This window comes from Salmo trutta, chromosome 14 (genome assembly GCF_901001165.1).
Source record: "Salmo trutta chromosome 14, fSalTru1.1, whole genome shotgun sequence".
Taxonomy (NCBI): Eukaryota; Metazoa; Chordata; class Actinopteri; order Salmoniformes; family Salmonidae; genus Salmo; species Salmo trutta.
The window spans coordinates 59,656,981-59,680,283 of NC_042970.1; the positions used below are offsets into that span (position 1 = coordinate 59,656,981).

A 23,303-nucleotide genomic window follows, 5' to 3' on the forward strand; every position below is an offset into this window, starting at 1 on the left:
ATTTGGAAAAGGGGAAGGGGTCTGAATACTTTCCGAATGTACTGTATATAGCATCAAGAGGTAAGATCAGAGATCTGTATATATGCTCATGTCTCCGCCCTAACAATGGGAATTGTTGTCAAAAAGGCGGAAGGCATGCGACAAGCTTAGATTTTGGTGAAAGTGAAACATCCTGCTTCGCCTCTTCCTCTCTGATAAGATCAATATAATGTAACGACAATCAGCGATAACGATGATGAGAGAAGAACAAGAATTCAAATGTGTAACCGTCTTTGCAGACGGAGCATGAGTACCAAATGGCACCCTGTTCCTTTTATAGTGCACTACTTTTGACCAGACTCCTATGGGCCCTAGTCAAAAGTAGTGCACCATATAGGGAATAGGGTTCCATTTGGGACACTCAGGTGAGTCACATCTTCCTGGCAACCTTCCATGTTTCCCTGATTAAAAAGGCTGGTGTAAAAATAACACCACTGAATGTCGCACTTTGATGACACATGCGTAATGAAAATGACCCTTCCGAGGGGGGGGGTCGTCAACCTTATATCCGCCCTCCCACTAAGCCCTGTGGGGAAAATCATTAGTTGGCGGCCAGTCTTCTTCTGTGTCATGACTATAAGATGGGTGTGCATCCCAAATGGCTCCCCATTTCCTATATAGTGCACTAATTTTGACAGCAGCCCACGTAGTGCACTACGAAGGGACCAGGGTGACATTTGGGGGCAACCAAGGTAGTCCCAGGATGGCTTCCACTGTTATTTATTTAGCAGTGTGTCCTCCCTCGTGCATCAGAGGACATGCACTTTACTTTATGTGAAGGGCTCACAGTGGAACTGACAGTTCCAGGGCACAAAATGGCAGTTGAATGACATCCTTCAATGCCTGGTTGTTTTGAAGAAGAGACTAAAAGCATTTAGAGCCAAACCATCGGAAGCGAAGGGCGGTTGAAGGACCCTCACCAGCACAACTTCATCTTGGGATATATTATAGGATTATTCTTGTCTGTATTTTATATTTTATTAATATAGCAGATGCTCTTATCCAGTAGTGAGTGCATACATTTTTCATACTTTTCTTGTGGTCCCCCGTGGGAATTGAACCCACAACCCTGGCGTTGCAAGCGCCATGCTCTACCAACTGAGCCACACGGGTCTACCGTTAAAAACAAATAGCATTTGGTTCCAATTTACAATAAGTGTCCCCGATACCTTTGTATTTACATGTAGAGCTACAGTATCTACACTGTAATTACACTACCTGATGTAAATATTTATTATGGTCACCCACTGTTAAGTGGGACTAAGTACTCAAAAGGTAAGGTTTAGCATAGATTTTAGCTTTAGCAAGGACCCAATGGTATCACACCATTCTCCACGTCAAACAATTTCAGCACATGTCCATTTCTGATGTTACACCCAAACACACTTCTCATGCACAAAACATCTATGTCTGTGTCCACACAATCTAATTTACCAGAGCAGGCAAACACATACATGTAGGCCCACAATGCCTCCACACACACACACACACACACACACACACACACACGGTACCTCTCTGCCAACGGCAATACGTGGGAGTTGCAGAGAAAGGGGGAGGGGGGGTCAACAGGTTGAAACACACCCCAGTATGAGCCAAACGACCCTCTTGTATTTCAACTAAGGGTGAAGGAGAGAGGCAGATACACTCAGCCCAACTGATGAGAGGAGTTGAGGAGGAGTAGGGTGAAATTGCCCTTAGATGCTGATCTTCAGGTCAGTTTTGCGTTTCCCCCACTAATGGTTAAGGTTAGGATTGGGGGAAGGGAAGCTGATCATAGATCTGTACCTAGGGGAAACTTTACCCCGGAGCAGTTGAGGACCGGGCAGGGGGTGAAACGGCCTAAAGAATTCCAACACCTACAGTCAACACCTACAGACAGGTATTATGGACCTTGGACAAAGTGACTGCTGCCAGAGGCTAATTAACGCTTATGCTAAGGCTAGTACATTTTTAAAATTAAAACAAAAATATATAGATGCTGTATAATATTATACATTCTGTAATTGTCTAACAAATATGCAATGAACAGTGCCAATGAACAGGACAGAATGTTCAGTCAGTGTATTCTAGTATAATATTGGCAACGATAGAAAGTACTGCTGAGTGTGAATACTGTGGCTATGAATAGCAAAAGCACTCTCGTCAAGCTCTTGCTGTGCATTATACACAGACTAAATTGACCCCTAAAACCTACAGTGACAAAGTGTTCTGTATAACAAAGTACATTTGATGCTCTCTAACCAATTATTGTCCTCTACAGTCAATTAAAATGATTTAGGGCCTTGATCAATCAAAACCGGTAACCAGAAATACAGGAAAGAAAGCAAAAATCTAAATTATTACTATTCCACTGTGAGAATCGATGTCACCATTTTAAAATGGCAACCTCCGAGGCAACCTAGCCTGGGTGCCAATCTGTTTCTGCTATCTTGCCAACTCCTTATGGAATAGTCATTCCAAATGTTTGGATTGACGCTGAGTGACAAGGAGTTGGCAAGATAGCAGAAACAGACTAGCACCCTCGCTAGAGGCAAAGGTTACTGGTTAGTGTCTGCAGCTCCACTGTACCTCCTCAGGCTCCTCGGGCTCGTCATCTAAGTGGTCGTCGAAGGAGGAGTGGTCCGGGTTGCTAGCCTTGTCCAAGAGCTCGATGGCCAGTGTTCGACTCAGGGGTTGCGAGACAAAGGGATGCTGGGGAAAACATCAGGGGACAACAATGAAGCTGAGTTCATACTGTAGGATAGCCTGGTCTCGGATCTGTTTGTGCTGTCTTGCCAAATCCTATGGTTATTGGTGCGGCAATAATCATAGCAGTTGGCAAGACTATACAAACAAATCTGGGACTGGGACTAACTGTAGGAGACTATGGGCCAGATTCAGTCAAGAAAATCCATGTGTCAGAAAGATTGCATTATGAGAAATGCAATCGAATAAAAAACTTTTTTTTTGTACCTATATTGTCAAATTAGTCATAGCACTCAATTATTTAAAAAATGATAAATACATTTCCTGCCATGGTTGTTCCCTCTTGAGCCAAATAGCAGTTGAATAAAATAGGAGTTGGCTTGGCATGGGGAAAATGTTATCTAAGATGAGATAAGATACAACTTTATCCATCCCTTAGGACAATTCGATTCAGGGCTAAAGTGCTGCATCTGATATGAACTGATATACAAACACCAGACAGACACAAAACATTTATGGCTGCGTCCCAAATATGGGCCCTGGTCAAGTAGTGCATTATATAGGGAATACGGTGCCATTTGCCTCAGACAAGCATGACACAAGATATTATGCTGTTTTTATCACATGCCAGTGCAATAGATTATTAAAAGGCTAAAGAGTAATGTGTAAAAGGCACTATAAGTGCAGTAGATCTTCAAATGATTTGATAAACAAGATTTCTAAGATAAAATATAAAAAAGGTTTGAGCTTGTAAGAGTTAGGTGGGTTCCTCTGTCCATGTTTATTTGACTAATAAACATGGAAGAGTTCTAAGAACACAAACCTCAGGCTACTAGTAAATAAGAGTTGCTATGTAAAAACTGCAGCACTTTCTGCGATTGCGACATCTTTTTGGGCTTTTAAATCATTTTTACCCATTGATTCTTGAGGAATCTTTTAACTGCCTCATGAGCTCAGCTCAACTGTTGTACCCCATCAGAACCCAAAATATAAGCTTGTTTTACTAGAAAACAAACACTGCATACCTTCAAAACTATCATTTTGATACACTATCATGAATGGTCAGTCCTTGCATCGGTTAGCTCTTTCTATACATTTGAGAGTGGTTACATTTCTCCAGCACCATCACTCAGCTGTGTACAAAAACAGTGGCGGGGTAACTGCTGTGTTATTGTTTAAACTTCATATTGCCCGTTTAACCAGTCTACGTATAACAAATGCAAAGAGGGCTCTAGTTCCAAATATTCACACTGTTTCACTAAATCTTGACCTTGAGAACATTTGAAAGAGTTACTTACTAACAATGCTCTGTGGGTTGTCACTGCGGCAACCAAATCCCTTGATCTACACAATGACGTCACTACAATCCCATTGCTGATCATCTTACCTGCAGCAGCTTGTCTGAAGAGGGCCTTTTCTTTGGATTTTTCGTCAACGATATCTTTACAAAATGATGAAAATTACTGGTCCTTGGGGAGGGAGAACGAAATTGGATTAAAAAATATATATATTCCGCCTATTCGATCATAAATATTCCATTTATATGCTAATAACGATCAAACCTCTTTGGGATGAAACCTGACCCCATATTATGTGTAAATCGAGTTAGGCTGTCAATTCTCCAGCCCCTCCCCACAAAAAAAAAAACAGCCTTTCTCTGAGTCAAATGACATCGACACGAATCTGAGGCTCCTTTACCGCCGTGACAGGCGTGTCTGACTGTTAATATTTTAGCAGCATTTTGATTCGATTCGTTAATAATGTATTACGTCTCTTTTCCATCCAGTTCTAATGTATAAGAGTTGGGGTGGGAGAGGACGGTGTGTTCAAGTAGCGAAATAGAACTGGCCAGGGTGTAGGTAATGTTGCAGGCAGCAAGCCTAAAAGACACTTACCACTTCACCTTGTCTTTCAACTTGGGCGGCTGGAAGTTACTTTTGGTCATTAAAAACAGGGCTCTGAGAAAAAAAAAGAAAAAAAAAAGTTCAGTTGTGTATTTCAAGGAATCAGTCCTTACACTTATAATCCTTGCTTTTACTCAGAGGTGCTAACTTATTAAGCATACATTTAAAATAATTATGTTCCGCTTTCTCTATGTTCTGCAAATGCATACAACGAGTTTGTCTACTTTTGACTACTTCAATACACTATAAGTGAATTTCTCCAAATACTTCAGACTTCTTCAAAATGGGGTACTAGCAACATAAAGTGTTTTCATTTCTTAACGCTAAAACAGATAAGTATGAAAATAACCTCAAATAAAAGGTGCCATTCTGTACTGTCGCCTCATATGAAACATTTTATCTCAAATCCAAAATCCTTGAGTATAGAGTTCCAAAAAATATATGCTTCCCTGTCCAAGTACATATGGGGGGTGTGAGTGTATACGAATCCCCTGCCTGCATGGATTAGACTCCCGGCACCTACTGGCCCCTTCTCTCTGTCTGCTCTTCATTTCATAACGGTCTCTGTCAAAAACAATAAAATACGAAAGGAGAGTCCACTCTCCTTTAAAAAAAAAAGAACCCTGGTCTGATGCCAACGGGTCCAAACACTAACCTCATTGGGTGAAGGTCGAACATGGGTGGCTGCAGCTCTGCCAGCTCGATGGCGGTGATGCCCACTGCCCAGATGTCGCACAGGTGGTTGTACCCGCCCTTCCTCTCCACGGCTGCCACCTCGGGTGCCATCCTGCAGACAGGGAGTCGGCTCAGTCAAATGAACCGTTCACCACATAGCCTTGGCACAGTCAATAGCAATTAACACTACAGGGTCATCTCAACCAACTCACACTGACCTCTCAACTCACACTGTATAACCCACTGTGCCAATAACTCGCTTATAAATGTTTATAAACATGAACACATTTTGTAAATATTTCTAAACTTTTGTTTAGCGGTGGCGCGACCACTAGGGCGGCCAAGTGGGGGGCCATTAAAATGTTTTGCCCCCACGGTCGGGGGTGGCAACCCACCCAAATCTCGCTTAAGGCCCCAAATGGCTACAGCCAGCACTTTTGTAAGTGTTAAAATTCATAAGCATTTATAGGGCTTATTCATGAAAATCATTATAAAGTGTAACCCAAACACTGGTCTTAAATTAATTTCATGATACCAGCAGTCATCCTCATCATCATCACAGCATCATTGTATTATCATCATCATTGAAATCAATATAATCAGAATCGTTTGACTTGTTTAACAGGCTACTTTTAAAAATCTAAATCGAATACACTGGTCTAAATTGGATTTGATGATAGAATTTAGACCAACATCATCATTACATTTGAGTCATTTATCAGACGCTGTTATCCAGAGCGACTTGTTATCCAGAGCGACCAACTGAGCCCCCTGTGGCTCAGTTGGTAGAGCATGGTGTTAGCAACGCCATGGTTGTGGGTTCGATTCCCACGGGGGGCCAGGACAAAAAAAATGTATGAAATGTATGTATTCACTACTGTAAGTCGCTCTGGATAAGAGCGTCTGCTAAATGACTAAAATGTAAAAATGACTTACAGGAGCAATTAGGGTTAAGTTGCTTGCTCAAGGGCACAGACACATTTTTCACCGAGTTGGCTCAGGGACTGAAACCAGCGACCTTTCGGTTACTGGCCCAACAGGCATAACCACTAGGCTACCTGCCGCCCATCATCAATCATCATCACCACCACCAAATCAATATAATCAGAATATGTTTGACTCGTTAACTCCCTAGACTAGAGTCGGACCCCTGCCTAAGCTGGGCGGGGGGTTCTACTGAGCTAACATATGGAATTGCTTTAAGGTCATACCAAAGATCATTTAGTTATTTGATTTAGAATTTTAAGACCCCTTGAAATTAAAAAAAAATGAATAAAACTATTATTTGATTAAATATTGAATTAGCCCATACGAACATACTGAATAACAGTCACTACATGGAACAACAGATGGTACCCCCCAAAAAATCTAAAGGAAGTTTGTTCTGAAGTGTCTGTCCTACAGTGCCGTGAAAAAGTATTTTCCCCCTTTCTGATTTTCTCTATTTTTGCATATTTTTGATACTGAATGTTATCAGATCTTCAATCAAAACCTAATATTAGATAAAGGGAACCTGCGTTTACAAATAACAACAACAAAAAACATGATTATTTATTTTATTAACAAAGTTATGCAACACCCAATGCTCCTGTGTGAAAAAGTAATTGCCCCCTTACACTCAATAACTGGTTGTTCCACCTTTAGCTGCAATGACTCCAACCTAACGCTTCCTGTAGTTGTTGATCAGTCTCTGACATTGCAGTGGAGGAATTGTGGCCCACTCTTGCATGCAGAACTGCTGTAACTCAGCAACACTTGTGGGTTTTCAAGCATGAACTACTCGTTTCAAGTCCTGCCACATCATCTCAATTGGGATTAGGTCTGGACATTAATTGGCCATTCCAAAACTAAAAATGTGTTGCTTTTTAGCCATTTTCATGTAGACTTGATTGCGTGTTTTTGGATCATTGTCTTGCTGCATGATGCAGCTGCACTTCAGCTTCAGCTCACAGACGGATGGCCTGACATTCTCCTATAGAATTCTCTGATACAGAGCAGAATTCATGGTTCCTTCTAATAAGGCAAATCGTCTAGGTCCTGAGGCAGCAAAGCATCCCCAAACCATCACACTCCCACCACCATGCTTGACCGTTGGTATGAAGTTCTTACTGTGGAATGCAGTGTTTGGTTTTCGCCAAGCATAATAATTATAATAATACTTATATGGGGCGGCAAGTAGCCTAGTGGTTAGAGCGTTGGACTAGTAACCAAAAGGTTGAAAGATCGAATCCCTGAGCTGACAAGGTAAAAATCTGTCGTCCTGCCCCTGAACATTTTTTTGTTTTTAAATGATATTGCGCTTTATAGATATTAAAAAGAAAAACTACAAAATAGGAGTCAAAACAAAACATCGGACTAAACAAAACATGAATAAAGAAAGGGGTGGGCTCAAAGCAGGGAAAGAGTGTGATGTATCAGTGTATGGGGAGGATAGGGTCAGGATTTGGATACAAACATGGTTTAGGGTAAGGGGCGGCATTGGACTTAATATACGAACCCAGTTTAGGGTAAGGGGCTGGATTGGGGTTAGGATACAAACCCAGCTTATGGTAAGGGGCTGGATTGGGGTTAGGATACAAACCCAGTTTATGGTAAGGGGCTGGATTGGGGTTAAGATACAAACCCAGTTTAGGGTAAGGGGCTGGATTGGGGTTAGGATACAAACCCAGTTTAGGGTAATGTGTGGGATTGGGCTTAGAAAAAAAAAAAAACAAATACAGTGGGTCAAAAAAGTATTTGATCCCCTGCTGATTTTGTACGTTTGCCCACTTACAAAGAAATGATCGGTCTATAATTTTAATAGTAGGTTTATTTGAATAGTGAGAGACAGAATAACATCAGAAATATACAGAAAAACGCATATCAAAAATGTTATAAATTGATTTGCATTTTAATGAGGGAAATAAGTATTTGACCCCCTCTCAATCAGAAAGATTTCTGGCTCCCAGGCGTCTTTTATACAGGGAACGAGCTGAGATTAGGAGCACACTCTTAAAGGGAGTGCTCCTAATCTCAGTTTGTTATCTGTAAAAAAGACACCTGTCCACAGAAGCAATCAATCAATCAGATTCCAAACTCTCCACCATGGCCAAGACCAAAGAGCTCTCCAAGGATGTCAGGGACAAGATTGTAGACCTACATAAGGCTGGAATGGGCTACAAGACCATCGCCAAGAAGCTTGGTGAGAAGGTGACAACATTTGGTGCGATTATTCGCAAATGGAAGAAACACAAAAGAACTGTCAATATCCCCTCGGCCTGGGGCTCCATGCAAGATCTCACCTCGTGGAGTTGCAATGATCATGAGAATGGTGAGGAATCAGCCCAGAACTACACGGGAGGATCTTGTCAATGATCTCAAGGCAGCTGGGACCATAGTCACCAAGAAAACAATTGGTAACACACTACGCCGTGAAGGACTGAAATCCTGCAGCGCCCGCAAGGTCCCCCTTATCAAGAATACATATACATGCCCGTCTGAATGAATATACATGCCCGTTGCCAATGAACATCTGAATGATTCAGAGGACAACCTTTTTCCCCCACTGTATATATTCTACTAGCTTTGTAGTTTGAAATGCAAAACATGTTTAGGCTTGCATATCTTTTTGTCAAGCATTCTCAAACTGTTAAAATCTCTGGTGACAGACAAGCATTGAAATGTGTATTTAAGCCCTAATTTTTGTCACTAAACTTTCTCCATATATACACTTACATAAAAATATGTTTCAACATGTACCTTCAGACAAGTCTTGTGAGGCTTGTGGGGGCCGTATAGCAAAACAGAGAACACCGTTGTGTTTGTGCATCTCATCTTTCAATAGTCGTAATAGTTTTTGTAGGCCAAACCGTTCGAATGCTACACACGTTTTCGCAAGAAGACCCATTCTCGGGATGTCTCATGGTCCGACAAACACCGCTCTAACTGCATATGCGGAAGTGCAACATCAGCGGATGCAATGCAGAAAAAAACATCTCTCTAGCTTAAACTGATGGATTTTGATGGGGATGTTTTTATTATGCGGGCCGCGGAAATCGGCTCTAGGGGGTCCAACACCTTTTAAAATCAATTGAAGGGCACATTCATATCCTGCTTGACAAAATGGTGGATGATAGATCCATGGATAGATTCACCTGACTTGGGTATAAAGGGACAGAGAGAATCGATAGAAGAGGGGGGGAAGTGATGAAGGACGTTACCAGTAAGGTGTGCCGATGAAGGATTTTCTCTTGGCAATGGTCATCGTGATTTGGGCCGAGACGCCAAAGTCAGCTGCCAAGATAAGAAAGACATGAGAAGCCTGACTTTGTAGTTATATCTACATGAGGCCTCCATTAAGCAAAATGAATTATGCCTTTTTAACATGTCGTTACTCACCAATGAATGATTTGTAAATGATTTGTTAAAAGTCAGAGTTACATTAATACAGTAACAGTTTATCATGAATAAATGGCAAATAAATGTCCAAATGCAATCAACAACAGTTTATCATGAATACAGTGAATGTCTAATACATGTATGATGATGATAAACTATGCATAACGATGCATAACGAAGTTGAAATCAATTAAAATCATGCAATGTTCATGTATTGTAATAATTATACATCTTTTGTAAGCTGGCGCAGGTAATATTCCAAAAGGAATACGATATAAAACGTAGTGTTAGCACTGATACAATTATCACTGTCCAAGCTGTGCGTGCGTCGCAGACTTGATTTCGCCTATTACACACATTGAATAGGAAAGCACGCACGCACGCACACACGCACAGAGAGAGAGAGAGAGAGAGAGGACAGACAGAGAGACAGAATGTGAAAGCAGAAGGTGCTCTTCACAGCCAAGCGCAATTAACAGCTTGTCAATCTTCGCCAGGTGATGATTCACACACTCACCAAATTGCCATGATTCATCATATTGAAACACACACACATCAAAGAAAACAGTTGCACGTCTGGACTCCTTACCTAGTTTGACGTACCCGTTGTCTGTCAACAGTATGTTTGCTCCCTTTGTACACATAAAAGAAGATCAAAACGTCACAATGGATCTGCAGTTGCATAGGCCTATGGAAGCGTTTAGTACGTTTTTACGTATTTTTCCCCTCAACAACATATCAAACATCTAACTAACTTGTATCTGCACATTTTCAGTGCAATTTCATTTCTGCAGCAGTCTCTTAACAAGGCCATCTATCAAAAGGAAACTTCACAGGGAAAAGACCAAAACGGGAAAAGCCTGGAGTGACTTTGAAAGATGTCTTGTTGGGGATTAGAATGGTGACCATTAGTGTCAGAAATGTTTTTATAATGGCTATTGCACATCTATGCCAAGAAATTCCAGAGGAGCACACTAAAACTACTGTCAATGTAATTGTACATGTCTGGGTAAAGGTGTTGTTGGTCTATTTGTGTGTGCGTACAAGCTTGTGTAAAATTATTTCCTTAAAGAGGACAATAAACTCTATTCTAATTTACACAATGTATTCCTGCTTGAAACGGTTATTGTCCCAGTCCCACCTTACCTTTGTCTTTGTGCACTCTATTCTATTCTATGCAATGGAAGCCATGTATTCCTGCTACAATCTGCCATGTTCCCACCTTACCTTTATGTCTCTGCGCATGTTCCCACCTTACCTTTATGTGTCTGTGCATGTTTCCACCTTACCTTTATGTCTCTGTGCATGTTCCCACCTTACCTTTATGTCTCTGTGCATGTTCCCACCTTACCTTTATGTCTCTGTGCATGTTCCCACCTTACCTTTATGTGTCTGTGCATGTTCCCACCTTACCTTTATGTGTCTGTGCATGTTCCCACCTTACCTTTATGTCTCTGTGCATTTTCCCTTTGTTGTGTAGATAGTAGAGACCCTGTGGAGGGAAAAATGCCTACAGTGAGTCAGTCCATTGACCTCTTCACAAATAATATCCCATCCAAATATGGTGTCCCTTTTTAGCCAATTCACATTCAACCAAAATCAGCCACATATACTTTTCCAAAGCATGAGAGCAGTCATTTTACCAGGAAAGCAATAGTCTTATTTTTGGGGATTTGTAATAATGGATTTATTATAGTATAATAGTTGTGTATCAAAATCAAAGAAATCAACGACAACAATAGTCCTGCGATGTTGCTATGCAGGTAGCCTAGTGGTTAGAGCATTGGGCGGTTACTGGATCGAATCCCCGAGCTGACAAGGTAAAAATCTGTCGTTCTTCCCCTGAGCAAGGCAGTTAACCCACTGTTCCCCGGGCGCCAAAGACGTGGATGTCGATTAAGGCAGCCCCCCGCAGCTCTCTGATTCAGAGGGGTTGGGTTAAATGCTGAAGACACATTTCAGTTGAAGGCATTCAGTTGTACAACTGACTAGGTATCCCCCTTTCCTTTCCTATTGCTAAAGGCTGTTTTTGGTCTCATTTCGAGTGGATGGATCAAATCAAAGGTAAGAGGACGCTCAAAGGCAACACTTTGAGATGAAAGACCTGTGTCAGAAGAAGAGTGAACGCTTGAGCGTTGGAGGAGGCAAACTGAATCGACGTACCTGAAGAGTTTCTCGAGACACGTAGGCTATTTGTGATTCTGTGAGAGGCCCAGTCACTGAAAGATAAGGAGAGACATGGTTAGAGCCTGAGAAGCACACATGCTTTATCAAAATGTTCCTCGGCTGTTGGTGCCTGAGACAACATCTGGTACCTGAACTCAAATGTATCATGTATTTCTTTAATATTATTTAAGCTAAAGGTCTTATTTGGGCACATATCAGCATTTCAAGCCACATTTGAAGTATTTGTGTCATTTAACCCCAGCTTCAACCAAATCACATCAAATCAACCACAAATCAACAATAGGGTCCACAACTGGATGTTGATCTGACAGCTTTACCTGGCAACGTTAGGTTATTTCAAGGTCATTATCGGGACTATAGAACAGACCAGGCACAACAGGACCCTTTTAAAAACGGAACAAAAATAGATGTGCTACTGAATTAGACAGAGCTAGACTCCTAGGTCCTTCTTAGATTTCAATATCATTTATAAACTGCATATTCTCAATGAGATCGCCTGTATAGACAAATAAAAGAACTGTCTATTCAAACATGATCCTCCGGAATTGCCTGCCCTGCCCTGCCCTGCCCTGCCCTGCCCTGCCCTGCCCTGCCCTGCCCTGCCCTGCCTGCCCTGCCTGCAGTTTGAGTGAGAACACACATCATACACCATCCTGCTTCAATCCTAGGCTGTGTGAGTGCTTTGGCCATGCCATTGAGAGGCTAATCTTCTTAAAGTCTCTACTAAGTAGATTGCAAGCCATGATAGCACCAGTTGATTGGGGTCTGATTAAAAGGTGCAGTCAGTCACATGACAGGGCTAATTAAACTAACTTTCTCTTAGGCCTATAAGGGGTATAACAAAAAGCAGGGTCACCAAGTTAGTCCGTTCAATCAATTATAACATTCCCATTTCAAGCTTATCTTTCCAAAAAATGATGACGTTACTTCCAAATATTTACACAGGTTAGCTGGAAACTCATTGACCCTGTTTCAATTGGAAAACTCAGTCGAAAATGACCTCCTACCTTTATATTCTTTCTTTCTTTCATCGGCACTGACCTGAAAGAACCTATACAGGTGACAGCATACTCCCAGCTATGGTCTACCATACTGCTTTCATCTATCCTCCATGTTCAGATCAATGCAGACGGAGAGGAAGCTATGTTAGACTATCGACATGCCCCCTTGACCTCACCCGCCACCTGCCTACAGGGCGGGTCTAAAGCCTTGTTAAGAATACCCAACATCTAAAACGACGGAGGTTAAAAGGTCCAAGGAATGTGAAGACGCAACGAAACTACAGGGCATTTCGAAGGCCTTCCGTTTCGGGGACCCTCTATTTACTCCGGAGACGTAGACAGAGCCTAGGGTTGGGGACATTACGAGCAGCGTGTCGTCTCCGTGGCAGCGGGGAGCTGATATGTGGGAGGCTGAGATCAACGGTACTTGGTGGTGTCGACTGCTGTTCTGTCTCTCTAATGAGGGGCCTCGCAGCCGACTGAGCCCAGCACAGTCATTAAGAGCAGAATCAACACGGTCTCTGTGAGTGCATGTGTGTGTGTGTGTGCGCGCGCACACACAAGTGCGACAACAGCTGCTTAAGACAGCCGCTATAATGACCTGTGCTTTAAATGGGCAATCTGCAGTTCAAACAATTACAAAGAGGTCACGCCACCAGTGCTTTCGTACATAACTCCGGGATGGGGCTGGAGAAATGTAACTACTCCAATGTATAGATGGAGCTATGGATGAAAGGACTGACCATCCATGACATCAAACTTATAGTTTTAGCCATGTTTTAAACCTATACAGTGTTTGTTTACAACTTACAATGTTTACAAACATTGGCGTAAAAACCAGCTTATATTTTGGGTTGTGATGGGGTAAGACAGTTGAACTATGCGCGAGGCAATTTCTAAATTATATTCTTCCAGAATTAAAATGGGTACATATCATCTCTTTTAAGGTCCAAAAATGGACGTAGCAACTGCAGATTCTCCCTTTAACGACCGAGACAAGAAGAAGAAGAGTAATAAGAATCTGTTAACTGTCTGGTTATGTGGTAGGAGAAGAAACCTTACTTCCTACACGGCAACCGATTCCCTCTGGGCAGTGGTATAAAGTAGTGTACTATAAAGGGAATAGGGTGCCATTTGGGTCGTGCCATTTGGGACGTACCCTAGTAAGAGGACGCCTAGCTTGAGTGAGGAATTAGCTTAAAACCACACACTGAAACGTATTGAATTTGGCTTCATCGTACCGGTTGAACCAGCTGTCATTTTTCAAGTGTGTGTGCTGTATGTTGTTGTGTTTGCTTACCGTGATATATGTCTTGTAGGGACCCTCCCCCGCAATATTCCATACATATCCATAATTTATCTCTCCTGTAAAGAGCAAAAGGAAACAAACGACATTACAATCGACACTGTACGTCTCAAAATAGTCTGAGTAAAAAGCAAACGCTAGGGGGCGGGGTGGAGTCTGGGGGGGTAGAGCGAGAGTATGAGGAGGATGAATGCTTTTGGGAGTCTTTTGTAGGTCGTGACACAGCATGATGCGGTTTGGCTATTAGGCCACAACCGCCCTCCGGGCAACCAACGGATTAAAACTTCCCTGCAACTTCTCAATATGGCCACCCTCCACCTCCCTCACCTCCCTTTGTATTGAGCAGTTCAATACAAAGCCTTTCCCCAGAGCTAGCAATTAGCCACATCGCTAGCTAGCGTTAGTGCGGCTAGGCTTGGACCGGAGGCTCTGACTGTAGCTTGACTGCAGTGGAGTAAGACTCCACGCTGAGCCTGTGTGTGAGTGTGTGTGTGTGTACTTCCAAGCCTGTGAGTGGCTGGGAATTGACTGAGCCAGGGCAGGGGTGGAGGAGGGAAGGGTAGGTTAGGGGTGGTGACGGAGGGAACGCGGGGTACGGGTTTTTAAATATGCTACCTTAAGTAACTGCCAAAGTAGGCCACGATGTTAGAGTGCTTGCAGTCCTTCATCATGACGATTTCCTGCTGCACCACCACAAAGTCCTCCCCTGTAGAGAGACGACAGACGTGAGAGAGCAGGTGAGGAGAGACAAATTCACATACGTACATAAACACACATTTATAAACACATACACAAACACACATAAATGTAAACACACTTGAATAACTTTAAAAGGAACTTCAGTTGCTTCTACATGAATAAAATGGCATAAAATAAGTTTGAATTATTCATTTTTTTATGCAGACACAGACACACGCTTAGACCACCTTGCTGAACCAAAGCACTCTGGCAAGACTAGCTGGGAACTTAGAGAATTGGCAAAAAAAAGTAAGTAGACTCCTCTCTGGCCCTAAACAAGTACCAACTGTGCATTAGTCTGCATACTGACCCGGATGTGCAGAGATAATGGCTCGGAGGATTGATTTAGCAGAATCAATGCGTTATTTGTAATCTATGCTAGTCCCTTTTGATGAAGGCATCTGTCAAACTGGCAAAGCTATCACTGCAAACATTAAGCTCCACACCTCCCAAATGAGGACCATACATCTCAGAATCAATGAGCCGCACGACGTCCAACTACGATCGCCGAGGGGAATCAATTCCACAGATCATAATTACACAGGCTGGGAATATTCAGTTTGGCAGCTTGTCAACACCACCAGAAGGCCAGTGTTTCCCGACACTCAACGCTTTTCTAATGCGGGGGAACGTGATGGACTTGGAAACTGGGGAAATAGAAACCAATAGAAGCTACGTTTTGGGGGGCCTGTCTCCTTGAGGGTGCACTCAAAACACACACTCAAACACATGCACACACACTCACAGATAAGAAATTCTCTCAATGACAAGGCAGCAGTGAATAGCCCTTGACTAAAACCCGCTGGGGATGCATGCTTTTCGTTTTTAGCAGCTCTGTCAATACGGGATGCGTGCTGCACATTCAAACCCGGCACTCTCCATCAGCACATTAGCACTAGCACTGTTGCTAGGTCAGCGCATTTCTCCCAGGCAGAGCTATCGAGCGCAGCTCCACCCGATGCTTCTTCAGAGGGAGAAGCTGGGCACGTTTATTGGTTTTAACGAGAAATGACTGCCCATGAAGCTCTCCCTCGCCTTCGATTGGCCCGAGGGACAGACGGCGGGGCCTGGTTGATTGGATGAGAATCTCTCTTTTTCGACAATGTCCCCTGGGGTTCGTGGACCTGACGGCGCCGATCTTGGCTGACCTTGATCTCCGTCTCGGGTCTCAATGTCTATAAACGTGTGCGCCGGGACAAACGCTTTGGAGGAGAGCGAGAGAGAACAAAGTCACTTTAGTGTGACTGCTGGCTTAATGATGGACGCTCCAGGCCTCATTAAAAAGCTGATCTTTTTTTCTTTTTAAATGTACACCTCCCTCTCTTTTTTCTCTCTCGCCACTATTCAATATTTCTAAGCCGGTCGCTTGCTCCGCGTTCAAAATTCCTTCTGTAGTCTCAATGAGAGATGAAAATAAATATGTATGCTGGCTTACGTAATGGCTCATTAAAATGTATGTAACGTGCTGGATATGCAAGGCGAGGGTTGTCTATAGCGTTGGCACTGCAGCAAAAAAATAACTATTAATAAAGTTTAATCGGACCCAATGATGAATGAAATATCGGTGGGGGAGGTTTTGCGGGTCTTTTTCTGCTTACGGCCTCCTCTTGAGGGAGTGTCCCAGGATTCACTTTCAACAGTGACCAAGGTCAGATGGCCCTGGTGCTTCCTGTCGTGGTGAGCTTGTCCTTCTCCAGTGACGCGGTGACATTTTTCCAGCACAGAGGGGATTGGAGAGAGGGGCTGACTGTATAGGATGCTCTGGGGGTGAAGTTTCCCCTAGGTACAGATCCAGGATCAGCATCTCCTGCTCCAATCATAACCTTAACCATTGGTTGGGAAAAAGCTAAACTGACCCAAGATCAGCGTCTATGGGCATGTAGGACTGGGGGAGAAGCCTACTACTGACTGCAATCGCCTCTACGTGCTAACACCAAAGGAGTGACTTTGGATAAACTCCTGCACACTTATCTCGAGCTTGCCAGAATGAGTCTTTGGACTCAAAACAATTTATAAATATGTTATATTTAGAACACAAGTGGAGGTTTACTGGCTTACTACAGAGATGTAATGTAAGCTGAACTGCCTACATCATTGTTTTTTAAGTTAAGAACTTGGCGTTAACAATGAATAATTCTAAAAGTATTTTTTTCTTCTGTCATTCATTGACTCTTATGTATTCTTTTTGATCACAATATCCTACAAATACATGGATTGAAGTATTTATCTGCAGTTACAAAACAGTGTTTAATATTTACATTCTGGTCACTAAGCCCTTACATATTGTAACTGTATGGACCAAATGGTCGTTTTTTATTTGGGCTATTTATCAAACAGTAGTGAATGTTTGACATGGAATAAAGACTTATATTGCTGAGCCCAGAAGAGCCGAGCTTACCTTAGCACAAGGATAATGGAATGCGGTTGCCCTTAAGCTCTGACATAAGGTCAGTTTCTTTGCAGCTTTACCCCCTGACCAGTGCAGCTTAAGCCTCTGGTCAAAAACAGTGCACTATGCAATAGGGTGCACCCTTTGGGATGCACACATATACTGATAGCAAGCAAGGACCACATAATGTGATGGCTATACAACCACAATCTCATGTTGGCTAACAGAACAGAAAATTGCTTAGAGTTGGCAGATACCATGGACGACTGGAAGCCATCAAGGTTGTGCTCATTAGGCACCAAACGGAAGAAAAAAGGAATTAAAAACGGAAATGCTCATTTTGGTTTTCCGTTGCAAAATGTTTTCAAACTTTTCCCGTTGCATGCCCTAATGAACAGGATCCAGATTTGGTGGAGGGGGCCTTATGGAAACAGACTGTGATCTATTGGAGCAGTTACACAGATCTTGGCAGCCTCTAAGCCAGATTGTTGGACTGTACACAGACAGCACAAAGCACAAGATGAAGATAAAGCCTGGCAGCCAGCCCAAATGAAAAGGAAACTGTGACCGAGATGCCATCTGAAAATCAAACAGCACAAATTAGAACAAATTGGAAGAAGTAAAAAAAAAATGCAAATATTAAATTACTTCTTTGAATTCTGCACAGCACGCCACTAAAGCGAGATAAGCCAAATAGACCCCAGCAAACTGTTGCTAGGGAATATTAGTTGGGCTAAAGCTTTGAAAGCATCTTTGGGAAACAGTTTTACACTTGAGATTGAAACAGACAGGCAGATATAACAAGGTGCTGGATATGGTGTCCAGCGTTGGTTAACTGTGACATGTTAGAGGGTGTTAACCGCCCACCCTTGGTGTGTGTGTGTGTGTGTCTGTGTGTTTGTCCACTCCACACACTATGATAGTCAATCTGTCAGCCTATGTCTAGCCTACGTAGGTTTCCATGGTCCTGGCATTGGCGACACACCTCGAGCCATCGACCCTGTCGCCATGAAACAAACTCCTGGACATCATGGCGACATCTGTCGAGAGTGCCAGCTGCCCTGGCCGTGATGCGTACTGACAAGCAACTCCATGTCACTCCACGCTGTCACGGTGGATTGTGGCACCTTCCTCTCGTGTTGCCGCGCTGTTGGCATTTTAAGAGGTAGGGCGAAAACCTTGGCAGCATGAATGTTAGATGGGCTTCCTGCAGTGCGTTAGCGGGAATGGCTAATAAGAGACCTCCGGGCTGAACTCCACAGCATGTGGTCCACCTGATAAATGCGGGCACACACTCTCTCTCTTTAAAGCTTCTGACCACTTTCTAGCTCCAATTGTCACCGTCAATCTAGCAAACCATCAAAGGCCTGTCCGCTGCATTCTCTACCTCTAATGCACTGTAAGAAGACAATAAGCATTTCAACCCTAAACATCCGCAAGGGAAGTTCAAACGACATCAGAAACCCCATCTTGGATGTTGTCTTAAGCCCTTGGATGTGTCACGTTTTTTTTATTTCACCTTTATTTAACCAGGTAGGCCAGTTGAGAACAAGTTCTCATTTACAACTGTGACCTGGCCAAAATAAAGCAAAAACAACAACAGGGTTACACATAAACAAACGTACAGTCAATAACACAACATAAAAATCTATGTACAGTGTGTGCAAATGTAGAAGATTAGGGAGGTAAGGCAATAAATAGGCCATAGAGGCGAAAATAATTACAATTTAGCATTAACACTGAAGTGATAGATGTGCAGATGATGATGTGCAAGTAGAGATACTGAGGTTCAAAAGAGCAAGAAGATAAATAACAACATGGGGATGAGGTAGTTGGGTCGACTATTCACAGATTGGCTGTGTACAGGGTCTGACAGCTGATGCTTAAAGTTAGAGAGGGAGATATGAGTCTCCAGCTTCAGTGATTTTTGCAATTCGTTCCAGTCATTGGCAGCAGAGAACTGGAAGGAAAGGCGGCCAAAGGAAGTGTTGGCTTTGGGGATGACCATTGAAATATGCCTGCTGGAGCGCGTGCTATGGGTGGGTGTTGCTATGGTGACACGTGAGCTGAGATAAGGCGGGGCTTTACCTAGCAAAGATTTATAGATGACCTGGAGCCAGTGGGTTAGGCGACGAACATGTAACAAATGATAAGTCCACACCCAATGGGCCCCGGTAAAAAGTAGTGCACTATATAGGGAATAGTCATTTGAAACGCAACCTTGAAGTGACTGGTATTCCCAACAACACAGAGACATCACAGTACAGTGTTCTTTTATGATAAACAGACTCACACACCTAACATTGATGGTCTTTCATAAAGGGGGCTTTGAAAAAAGTGCCTTGAGCGACTACATGCAGAAGACAATGATACTCTGTAAGGACTGCTTACAAGGTAAGGTTACAAATATGTCATTTTGTCATTTGGCTTACTATCCCTTTATATAAATAAAACATGGTTTACAGTCAGCTGTGGATGATAATACAACTGACACAAATCAAATGTTTGAAATGCCCATGGCACAAGCGCAACCTAAGAATATGCCACAAATAAACCCCAAATCAATTCCTGTTATTGTAGAAGTATGCAGTGTCCTTACAAGAACGGACACACGAAGGGAGAGGAAAGTTGCAGCAAATCAATAGTGCCTATTAACGTTAAAAGTGCTACGACAGAGGTCCCCCAGTCCAAAAGCCTTGCAGAAATACTCCAGTCTTGTGTGTCTATACTAAAGCCGCTTCCAAAATGGAACCCTAGTTCCCTATGTAGTGCACGATTATTTCCATTTTTTTTCCTAAATAGGGAATAGGGTGCCATTTGGGACACACACCAAAAGCAAGGCAGGAGCTGTCACAGCGGATATGGTAAAGAGGTGGTTTGACATTAAAAGGAGAGGATTGGGAGAGTCAGGGGGCGGTTCAATGATGACTGACCCCTCAACCTTCCGCCCAAGAATAGCTTTGGTTGTTGAAGAACACACTCACGTACAAGGACAACAACACACACGGCCGCACGTGCACACACACACAAACACAAAATGATGAAAGTTAACATTGGATAGCTACAGATGTAGTAACTTCATTTGAGCCAGTTTGCTACAGCAGGAAAATCATCCTGCAGCAACAGGAAATGTGAATTATTATAATTTATGGACATTTTTGTAGGGGTTGATACATTTTTTGTAAGGGAAAATGAAGTCTGAAATGTCAAAGTGGAAATTACAAACTTCAGAAGCCTTTTAAAACCGCAAATACAACACACGTTTTAAATGTCCTGTACTGGAGGAATATTCTCCTGCAATATAGGATCATAATCAAATTATGATCCTATTCTGTACTGTAGATTTAACGGACTGCATGAATGTGGAACATTACTGGTAACACACACAAGCGTGCTTCACACAAGCAGGGGCTGCAGTAGTGTTCATTATTTCTATAGGAGCTAGTTCTTCCTGTTTGAACTCTTACCAGACACAATGTCAGATGGTACCCCCCCACAAGCCTCAGGCTGCAAATCTGTACACACACAAACAGATAACCGCACACATGCCTATACACAATTCTGCGCGCACACACACTCACGCACACTCACAGTCCATCAAGCCTACCACCTTCTGACACCCAGTCTGACAAGTCAAACTCAAAGTGAATCCCTGTTGATTTATAGCAAGAAAATGTAAGTAAACATTTCTTTAGTCTCTAGCCTAGCCTACACCCACCAGTTTTCACCCCCTGGGTTGGTTCGTCCCGACTATAGCATCAACAGTTAACTGTAAAATGATTCTGAAAATTGACTAAGACCAAAATGTTAATAAGATGTATTGAGTTGTTGTTTGATTCGGGATTCTAATAGCACCATACCAATTAGAATCAGTAAAATACCAATATAATATCATATGACTGTACAAAATGAGAATTCCACATTGACCCCTAGCCACCCATTTGTAGATCTGAAAGGATTGGATAGGTATAAGGAATAAAGTAATAGCTCCACTTTGTCTTCAAACGTTTTCGTGATATGGCTTATATCTATCCGAACCGCTCCGATTTCGTATTAAGAGGTGTTAGAGCGATCGGTTGACTTGGAAATAGTGTTATAGGTAGCTCAAAAGTATGAGACCGCTGATAGCAATGGAGTGTTTCCTTAAGGTTGCGTTTTCACACAGAGCAAACATCCTTACCAAATGAATAGATTATGATTACTAGAATGGAAACCACAGGAGGTTGGTGGCACCTTAATTGGGGGAGGACGGGCTCGTGGTAATGGCTTTCACGTGAATGGAACGTCATTACCAAACTAATTCTAACATTACTTACATATGATCAATTCAACCTCAATAGATGACCTAATCAATCCACGTATCATAGCCAAGAGACAGAAATGGCCTTAGGCAAAAAAAAGTTAGCATCCAAGAGCTAGTTTGCTATTATTCCCACATATGGAAGCAACAGAACAGAATGCAGTTTAGAGATTGCAAGGAGACTGATAACGTGCTATTCATAGCAGAATTCAATTGCGCAACTGACCGGTGACAGATTATCACCAAGCACAAACCAACTATAATTAGGCTGTTTTATGGTAGCAATTATGACTAACTGTGGATCAATGAGTTAGCCTGCTAATGCTAACTAAGAAAAACACTACAATAAAAATAGCTTTTTGGATTGTTAGACATCGCCTCTATAGGTTATTGGAGTAGTGAGTCAGTTGGTCTATACCACGCCTAGTTTATCCTTATGAACAAGGATGTGTGTGTGTGTGGGGGGGTGGGTTCAGAATTAGGGCTGTAAAATTCTGATAACTTTCCCAAAATTACCAGGTTTTCCAGAAATCCCGGTTGGAAAATTACCAGAATAAGGAATTTTTTAACCCTATTCTGAATATTTTGTGTTAGTGCTGGGCTAGAATAAAAACATGTACCCCACTGAGAGTGTCAGGCAAATGGACAAGCAGCACTGATGTAGAGTAACAGGTAACACTTCGCCTGCAATCTTCACACATTGTTGCATCGTGACAGGATGTGACATTCAATGCATTTTAATAATACAAGGCATTTGAGCTCTGTGTTTCACTGCTATGCAATAATGTGAAATTGCACGGGATCCCTCCAGGGTACTTACTAGCAACAGCTCTACAAGAATATCAACAGTGTTACTTTAAGTTTTTCTGAATAACAATTCATATCCATCATTATCATCTTATCAAATTATAAGTACATCTTGGATTTTGATGCATTCGATATAAGAAGGCAGCTTTTGAAATAACACAGAGACTCCAAATCTGATATTCCTCTCTATTAGAAAATGATCATCTTATTGTGGAGCAGACAAAGAGCTTGGCCGCAAGCTCCAACAGGTTTACTCTAACACTCCAACTTAATCAAGCCCTGCCATCTGAGGCTGAGATTAAGGTAAATCTGGTCTGATATGGCTCCCAAGGCTAGCTCCACTCCACATTCCTGGCCTGACGTGGGACACATTCCATTTGGGACGCAACCAGGCCTACCTGACTATTATAGAAAAAGCCCCAAATAAACACACACACACCACTCTCATCTAAAGCGATGGGTAACAATAATGGTAGGTATGAAGCAGATGCCTTTTACGCTAATAAGGCCGGTGTGTGGCCTATACAGGATTTAAACCCGCAACTCTACTGTAAGCAACATGCTCCAACCAACTTAACCACTAATGTTATGCTCTCACTGGGTCATAATATACTGTACTTCCATGCATATGGCCTGGGGCATTCAGGTGGGTTTAATTTGCATAACGCTTTTGTATTTTGCCTAGGGTCTTAAGTCAATTCCTCCAAATGTTTAGTGGGTCTCAGAAATAGGCACAGTAATGACTGGAGAAGTAGGATGGTGGGGGAGAGAAGATTTAAGTAAGTCAAATGGAATAATAGGTCAGGAGAGGCTAAACCAGCTGAGACAGTGAGATGAGGTGTAGGGTGACGTTGCCCCTTGACGCTGAGCTTGGGTCAGTTTTGCATTTTCC

The 23,303-nt window shown here is 42.5% G+C and overlaps 1 protein-coding gene and 1 non-coding gene across 3 annotated transcripts in view; one reads left to right on the forward strand and one right to left on the reverse strand.

Moving 5' to 3' along the window:
- The window catches only part of map4k3a (mitogen-activated protein kinase kinase kinase kinase 3a), an 87,020-nt gene that overhangs the window by 33,509 nt on the left and 30,208 nt on the right, over positions 1 to 23,303 (reverse strand). For both annotated transcript variants that reach the window (XM_029776582.1, XM_029776581.1), the window contains exons 3-12: positions 14,793 to 14,883; positions 14,172 to 14,236; positions 11,847 to 11,902; positions 11,128 to 11,175; positions 10,273 to 10,315; positions 9,506 to 9,578; positions 5,287 to 5,418; positions 4,623 to 4,685; positions 4,115 to 4,196; positions 2,611 to 2,733 (exon numbers count right to left, since the gene is read on the reverse strand). In XM_029776582.1, the coding sequence (XP_029632442.1) occupies positions 2,611 to 2,733; positions 4,115 to 4,196; positions 4,623 to 4,685; positions 5,287 to 5,418; positions 9,506 to 9,578; positions 10,273 to 10,315; positions 11,128 to 11,175; positions 11,847 to 11,902; positions 14,172 to 14,236; positions 14,793 to 14,883 (776 nt within the window). The remainder of the gene's footprint in view (positions 1 to 2,610; positions 2,734 to 4,114; positions 4,197 to 4,622; positions 4,686 to 5,286; positions 5,419 to 9,505; positions 9,579 to 10,272; positions 10,316 to 11,127; positions 11,176 to 11,846; positions 11,903 to 14,171; positions 14,237 to 14,792; positions 14,884 to 23,303) is intronic.
- Positions 6,074 to 6,146, forward strand: trnaa-agc (transfer RNA alanine (anticodon AGC)). The gene has a single exon. It is a non-coding gene; the product is annotated as a tRNA-Ala (tRNA).